This window comes from Festucalex cinctus, chromosome 4 (genome assembly GCF_051991245.1).
Source record: "Festucalex cinctus isolate MCC-2025b chromosome 4, RoL_Fcin_1.0, whole genome shotgun sequence".
Taxonomy (NCBI): Eukaryota; Metazoa; Chordata; class Actinopteri; order Syngnathiformes; family Syngnathidae; genus Festucalex; species Festucalex cinctus.
The window spans coordinates 18854871-18862557 of record NC_135414.1 but is presented as its reverse complement, the minus strand read 5'-3'; the positions used below and the strand labels follow the sequence as shown (position 1 = coordinate 18862557).

At 37.5% G+C, this 7687-nt stretch overlaps 1 protein-coding gene across 2 annotated transcripts; it reads right to left on the bottom strand.

The window, feature by feature from the left end:
• Positions 1–240: 240 nt before the first annotated feature.
• On the bottom strand, positions 241–7504 carry ca7 (carbonic anhydrase VII). Of its 2 annotated transcripts, none has more exons than XM_077519481.1 (7): positions 7328–7504; positions 6214–6411; positions 3925–4043; positions 3564–3659; positions 3208–3279; positions 2973–3128; positions 241–1140 (listed from the first exon to the last, which is right to left on the bottom strand). In XM_077519481.1, exons 1-7 carry the CDS (start codon positions 7362–7364, stop codon positions 1021–1023), a joined length of 798 nt encoding a protein of 265 aa, XP_077375607.1. In that variant the 5' UTR covers positions 7365–7504; the 3' UTR covers positions 241–1020. The 2 variants fall into 2 exon arrangements, with proteins under 2 accessions (XP_077375607.1, XP_077375608.1); XM_077519482.1 differs by having other exon boundaries at positions 3208–3270.
• Positions 7505–7687: the final 183 nt, after the last annotated feature.

Here is a 7687-nt window from a genome sequence, read left to right as displayed (position 1 = left end):
CGAAATGCCCTGTAACAATTTGGCTACCAATTACCTGGAAAGCTGCCTTGGGGGCTTTCTCTAATCTGTAACATTTGCTTGAATGTTGTCACCCACAAAAAAAAAGAACAGAATGTACATAGATACCGGGGACAAGGTGCATGTGTTGCAATCTTAATTTTTTACACTCACATTTACTCAGTTCTCAGTATTTATGACAGGAAATTAGTCCTGAGTAAAACAAAATAAGTAATAATGAAACAATTTTTAAACATTTTATTTTAGCCAGCAAACATGGTATATTACAAAGCTTTCAAATTGAAACCACTTGTAAAATTAGCTTTGAGGTCCCTCGTTCTCCTGTATAAGTTGCTGTACAAGCATAATAAATAATATAACCTGCAGCCAATAGTCAGTATTTGTCCATGTACGTGAAGACTGTTTTTCTTAAAATAAAAAATCAGCAAGTAATTTGAGAGTGGGAAGGGCAAAACTACGGTACAACACTGAGACTAGACTGTCATAGCCAAACAGAGCACTTAAGATAAACACAGCACTAATCCCATTCCAGCTACAGTTGGGATTTGTTACAATGGAAATGATCACTGACCACATGGAATGGATATCCACCAGCAATAGGCGGGATCAGCAATGGATCATTTGACACCAGCAAGGAGCTTCGACAGTTGTGTGGTATGGTGCAAGCTCACAAACAGCAGAAAGAAATGCCAATTGAATGAAACCATAACTGTGTACTTTACCACATAACAAAACTTGGTAGCTTTCTGAGCTCGCATTTGTACTAACAGTTGTAACATCAATTCAAACTTTTAATTCTTCATCAAGTCGAGTAATTCAAGTATTATTGTGCAATAAGTCCCTAAACATCCCTACAGTACGTACCAGTGGAATAAGTTAAGCATGTTTCAATTTCTTTGACAACTTGCCCTGAGTTAAAGTAAAAAGAAAACAAATCTGATATTGTTGCATTCATTCTGTCATTTTTAAGAGTTTGCTACATCACATGGTTTTTAGTTTCCATTAATTGGACGAACGCACTTCCCTGTCTTTCAGGGGCTGGGGAGTCCTGTAGTTGTTTTCCATGTGTCTCATTTGTTCCTCCTCCTCTCCAGTGAACAGAAGCATTCGGAATTTTCCCAGCTGCAATACAGTTGAAATGATTAGTCAAGCATCTTTTACCATGAACTAACAGCACGATTCCCTTTACAGGGTGACTAAAGAGTTGCTCTATCTTGCTATTTAAACAATAAGGGTCATTAAATTCTGTGCAATATTTGTTTACAAAGTCCATGCAAAGACAAAACCAACAATGAGTCATCTCAATTCTTGTCATACCTGTTTTTGTTTCTTGGTCCGAATCACATTTATTCATAGTGGGAAATGACTATTTTCTTCAATGTTATTAGAGAAAGGCAGCACTTTTTTTTTTTTTTTCTTTTTAAGTTTTTGTTGTTGTTGTTGTTTGGTGACAGTTTAGCTCCAGCTGTAGTTCACGATTGTGACACCAGGGATGGATTATAAACTACAGAATATGAAAGCCACAGAATTTGTAACGTCCTGAATCCAATACATTTGATCAGATATGATATTCTTTTATTACTTTATATTGTATTATACACATCGGTAATAGCAGAGGCCCTATGGCATAGGATAGTGTTTCTGGTACAGTGAAGTCATGAAATAATGCTTGCATGCTTGCTCTTGCTCAGTCAAAACCCTGTCACCAAGCAGCTGTACATTCATCAACATAATCATAATCATCTGGAGAGGATCAACTGAGACCTGAATCATAAATTGTGCATTTCTGAGCACACACAAAACCATCTAGACCACACTTGCCTCCTCCCACAGGAATGGCGTAAGTGAAGATCAACAAAGTGTCTTTACAAGGTCAGCTCATAAGGTCAGTCACATAGTCAGCTTAAGGTATCAGCAGCTTGGGTTTACCACACCTAAACTTTGTGAGTATTTTCAGTGCTATAGGGGCCCAATGTCAACCCTATGACATAGTAACATGAAGTATGTTTTGCTGGTCAAATATAGCGTCGCAGCAAACTGCGACGGTGAATTGTTGTTTGTGTTGGAACTATCCTGGGGCAAAGCAGATTTCACAACAGGCTGGTCAGCTAAGCCATCCATCTGAATGCTCAATTCTCTGACTTTTTTCTACCAATGCAATGCATCCTGTGGTTCTGGTAAGAAAGACAGATTGCATGCCAGAAGGGCAAAGAGGCAGCTCAAATGTAGCAGGGTTGTTCTTATTATGCATTTTTATGCTGCTCCGTTACTCTAAATATGAGTTAAACAGCAAAATCCAGCCGTTTTTATCCATGTCAGGGGGCGGCCATTTTGCCACTTTCTGTCGACTGAAGATGACATCAATGACATTCAATCAGGCAGGTCTCAGGTAACAACCAATCACAGCTCAGCTTCAGAAGACATGAGCTGTGATTGGTCATTGTCAACCTTAAACATTTCTTGACAATTATATGTTGTATGTGACCTCATTAGTCTAAACATGGCATTCTGATTTATATTACATTTGTGGAATATGACTTATGAAGCAATGTTGTTCAGGGCTCAGGTAACAACCAATGACAGCTCAGCTTCAGAAAACAGGTGAGCTGTGATTGGCCGTTGCCCTAAGCAACATTGATGTCATCTTCAGTCGACAGCAAGTGGCAAAATGGCCGCCCCCTAAGATGGATAAAAATGTCTGGCTTTTGCTTCATACTCCACAAATGTAATAGTAATCAGAATGTCATGTTTAGACTAACTATATTTATACAGCACTTTAAAACAACTACCGCTGTTTGCTTAAAACAGCAGAGTCCCCACAATTGAACCCTGTGGAACACCATACGTTCCATAATGATAAGCAAAATAATGAGAAAATTAGTTTCGATGTCAGGGACCAGAGAGCTTCTGTCTCCATGTTGTGCTGTCAATAGTGTGGTCACATGATCACAGACCTGCCTTTCTGATACAGTGATTGGCTCCTTCAGGACGATCCAGATGACACTTTCATGTAGTGGGGGTGTGGTCAGTGAGCCAAGATAGGTCCAGTAGTGGAGGCTGCTTGGTAGGAGGCACTTGGGGTTGAAACTTTTGAAATCTGTGACACTACCCTATGACCAACAATAAAACCAGGCAATATATTTGGTTGACATTTTTTAAACAGAACATGCCAGTAACAAGCGAACTCACCTTAAACTTTACCATGTACAATGCATCTGTTATCATGTGAAGCCATCTGTGTTCATCACCAGTCTTGCAACACAGTAGAAAAAAAAATAAAAATATTATTATTACAGGATGTTTAGAATTGAGCCGCAGGAAATTGATCTACTAAAATGGCTCTAATTTATAAAAGGGAGGAAGATATATTTTTGTGAAACCATTTGAATTAAAACTGAAAGTTGTATCTTGAATTGCTTTCTAGTTAATTAGTAAACAGATCAGTGTCATGAATGGAATGGGTTCTACTACACAAGCAACAACATTTTTTAATGAAAATCTTACTTAAGTAAAAGTGGATGTCTTAACAAAAATAAGTGTCTTACTTCTAAAAAGATACCAAGGACAGCAAGTCCATCAGGAGCTGTTGCTGCCTCCCCGAATGTCTTGTACTTGACTGCATTCCAGTGAACCAAATGAAGCTGGAAGGATTATACAGACACAATGGGAAGTAATGGACTGTAGATTTTCATAATCTTGAGAAATGCAAATTACAGTAAAAAAAAATAAATAAATAAAAAAATAAAAATAAAACAAAATAAAATAAAAAAGATAGTTGTTCAATCAGGTTATTACATTGTTGCCAATTGTACATGTGTAATTGTTTGCGACCTTTGCAGGATCCTTTCATCCATGTACCTGACATCATTGTATCATAGAAGGATTATTTAGTTCTCAAAAACTGACCTCGGAAGCGTAACTGTGTCCTGCAACAGTGTGCTCAGAGCCATGACAGCCTTTTCCGCCCCAGTGGAAGTGAAACTGTTTCAGTCTATATGGGTTGTCTAGAGGGCCTCCCTGGATCACTGCAGCAGGACAGAAGTCAGCATGATGTCAACTTATCAGATACTCTTTGTTAATAATAAGAGCTTTAACTGCCAAGTTGCTTCTCATTGTTACTCCTCTCAACCATAGGATTCAGATACAATAACAAAATGCACATAAGGTTCAAATTTTGCCGTGCTGGGTCAAACGTTCTATTCCTGTCGACTGGCCAACAAGGCCATTAATAAATTGAGATTTCCTGTGGCTGAACATTGCATTTCAGAGGGAAAGTTCAGACTTTATGTGTGGCAGGATCCTGGACTGCTGGACATGCACATCCACACCATTCTAATCTGACTGTTATTTGGTTTGATGTCTCTGACATCCTTGTTATCTTGGCTAAAAGGACACAAGGGACAGATACATCTAACAGTGTACAGTTAGGCTAAAATTGTTCTATTATAATAAAATAAACATACATGAGAGCAAGAGCAAATATTATTATTGTCTAAGAAGTTCTTGACTGCATGTACATCTGAACTGGCAACATAGATATCTAGCAATCCCTCCTCCATGGCAAGTGTTTACATTCCAGACCACCTCTACAATAAGTAAAATCCAACAATTACGTGAGCTGCTCATCCTCACCAGGATCACGATATAGAAATACCCTATTCAGATGCACCCTAGACATGCTTTTATAGCTAACAAACTTAACTTGTCATTTTACTGTATATCAAATGCCCGCAGATGTACATTATAAAATGAACCTACAATCTACAGCTGTCGCTTTCTGTAGGTGTAAAAATCAGGACTGAAGAGGATTTGACATTAAATCTTCAGCAAAAATTTGGGTGAGAAATACTTCCTGTTTTCATTCATCTTTCAAATTTACAGTGTCAAATCAAATTGCAGTTATCTAGTGGTTGAGAGTGGAATTACACCCAAAATAAACGAGGTAGAAAAAATATATTTATAAACTTGGGGGTGGGGGGGACTAGCAGGACTAAAATCACAGAACAGAAACAAACCGTAGATTTGAAACTACATATAACAATATTCATATTTTTATGATAGTAAGTTTTTTGTTGTTGTTTAAGAGTCTTATCTCTGCTATGTGTATTTTTTTTTTGTTACATTGCATTTCATGATTCGTTTGTATTTCATTTATTTGTATTTTTTTGTATTATGTGTGTACAGGATCATTTTTTACCTGCACGCATGTGAGTGTCTGTATCCTTGTGGGCAAGTGGTTGTGGAATAAATGATTTTAACGCATGGTTTTGGTGCTATAGAAATTAAGTTTGATTGCTTTATTCACATACATTCAGACTCCTTCAGAAACATTTGTGTGTGAAGAATACTTTTGACAACAATATACAACGTGTTGAAGTAGCATGTTCACAACAAATTTAGCCACACCTCACAAACAAAGCCAGCTGGTTTAAGGGATTTGTACCACTCATTTATACTATTGAAAAACACTGTTGTTGTTTTTTTTTGTGTGTGGAAAGTACCATCCACTGCGATTGGCTGGCAACCAGTCCGGGGTGTACAACGCCTACTGCCCAAAGCCAGCTGAGATAGGCTCCAGCACCCCCCGCGACCCTTGTAAGGAATAAGCAGTCAAGAAAATGGATGGATGGATGGGTGGATGGATGGATGGATGGATGGATGGATGGATGGATGGATGGATGGATGGATGGAAGTACCACCCATAACACCCATGTATTTCTGTAGTTATTGATGGTAATGATGGGGCTATAATGTACATACATTGTCCCACCCACTAAAAGAACTATAGGATTAGATCATAATAGCCACAGGAGATCAGCCCCGCTTATTATACCTCTTTTCCACTAAACAGATACTGTACACTCAATCACTGTTTGGACTGACCTTCAACTGCAAACTGTACACACATGCAATCGTTGTTTATGGTCAGTTGCAGTACACGTTTTAAAATTCTGACGCCGATGTGCGCTTACTGTTTAAGAAACAATAAACAATACTTGAAATATGACCCAGCAAAATGATGAGTCTGTAAAGATTGAATAACGATAACTAAGGTAGAGTAAAAGTATAGATTGTAAATTATGGAATATCGTTGAGTTGGCCAGGCTGTTAAGAAACCAAAACAATGCCAGTCTGTGCATTTTGAACCCATTAGAAATGAATGAAGTAAATAAATCAGCATGTCTGTTTTCTTACCTGAACGGTCATCTGAGTCATCAAAGTTGACCACAACAGAATGCCCATTGTTGGAGATATTAATGGAGGAGCAGTGATCATAGTTGAGGAGAATGGGTTCCAGGCTCGCGTCATATGAAACCTGATGAGGCGTGATATCGATGGGAGACTGCCTGTTTCCCTGGGCTACAGGAAAATCTTTGTGCCATACTGATGGACCTATTCCGAAACAAAGCACAACAAGCAAATAAAGCAATGCAGTTTATTATATTCTGTAGTATTAAAAACACAAAGTATTTCTCAGGTCACACATACGGCCTGCTCCATTCTTTCATTTGTCCCACCACCGAGCCTTCACATTAACATGAGTCCTATAATTGTTGTTGCTTTAATTTATTCAATTATTTAACGTGAGTAAAAAAAATATATATAGTCAAATCAAAAATACATAGTATTTTGAATTGATTGTATTAACTAATGGTTAATTGATCACAATTAAATACCAATGAAACTACGTAAAAAATATATATTTACTGAAAGCTTATTTTGAATTAATTATTTTTATATTTTTACACAATATTACATATTTTACATATACATTATAACTTCTAATTTGTCCGCAAATGATTTGGCCCACGTCTCCATTTTAAAAATCAAATGTGGTCACAACGGGCATAAAAACAAACCCCTGATCTAATGAGATCAAACGTAAGAATAAAAAAATTGCATTTACCAACGTAAAGTTCAGACTCGAACAAAACTCACTGTTAAATTAACTCTTTTTTTTTTGTGTGTGTAATTGTGCACAGATGTTTTTTCTTCTAGCTGTATGTCTATGTGGAAGAACCAAAATGCCTCTATTTATTTTATTTTTATTGACATACACATTTTAGTTCATGCAAATGAGAAACACAAGGACCAGCACCATCATGATAAGCTAAATAAGAACGTGCAAGAGAGATTCAGTGAAAATAGGTCACAGTTCATCCCTTGGAGTCCAGCTAATCTCACATTGAACCTGAGCTGAAGTGATCAACCTCAGCAACAAATCGTGCCCCAGTCAAATTCCAACGCACTGTCGTCTGTGAACTCGATCAACTACGGAATGAGAGAATGATGTGCACTGGCGTCTTACCGTTTTCTGTTCCGTATCCCCAGCTATTGATCGGCATCTTGCGCTATCAGGGTGCAAGATTATGTTGGGATGAGGTCCACACGTGATGCGACGAGGATGAGTCGCTGGCGCTAATGATGAAGAAGACTTATAGCCACATCCTTACAGCCGCCCCCTTCACGCTCACTTAAAATAGTCATTCACGCGCGTGCGCACTCATGCTTCTACAGCCACCGACTATGGATACCCGATTTTTAATTATTTCATCAATTATTTATTTATTTATTATTATTATTATTATTATTATTATTATTATTATTATTATTATTATTATTATTATTATTATTATTATTATTATTATTATTATTATTACAATTATTG

What these genes read in the sequence shown, in the direction of transcription:
- ca7 (XM_077519481.1), bottom strand. Translation starts at nt 7,364, where the DNA reads ATGCCGATCAATAGCTGGGGATACGGAACAGAAAACG. An exon ending in GGGATACGGAACAGAAAACG is followed by an intron (nt 6,412 to 7,327) that starts GTAAGACGCCAG and finishes GTTTCGGAATAG; the next exon opens with GTCCATCAGTATGGCACAAA. An exon ending in TCCTTGGTATCTTTTTAGAA is followed by an intron (nt 3,280 to 3,563) that starts GTAAGACACTTA and finishes TTTTTTCTACTG; the next exon opens with TGTTGCAAGACTGGTGATGA.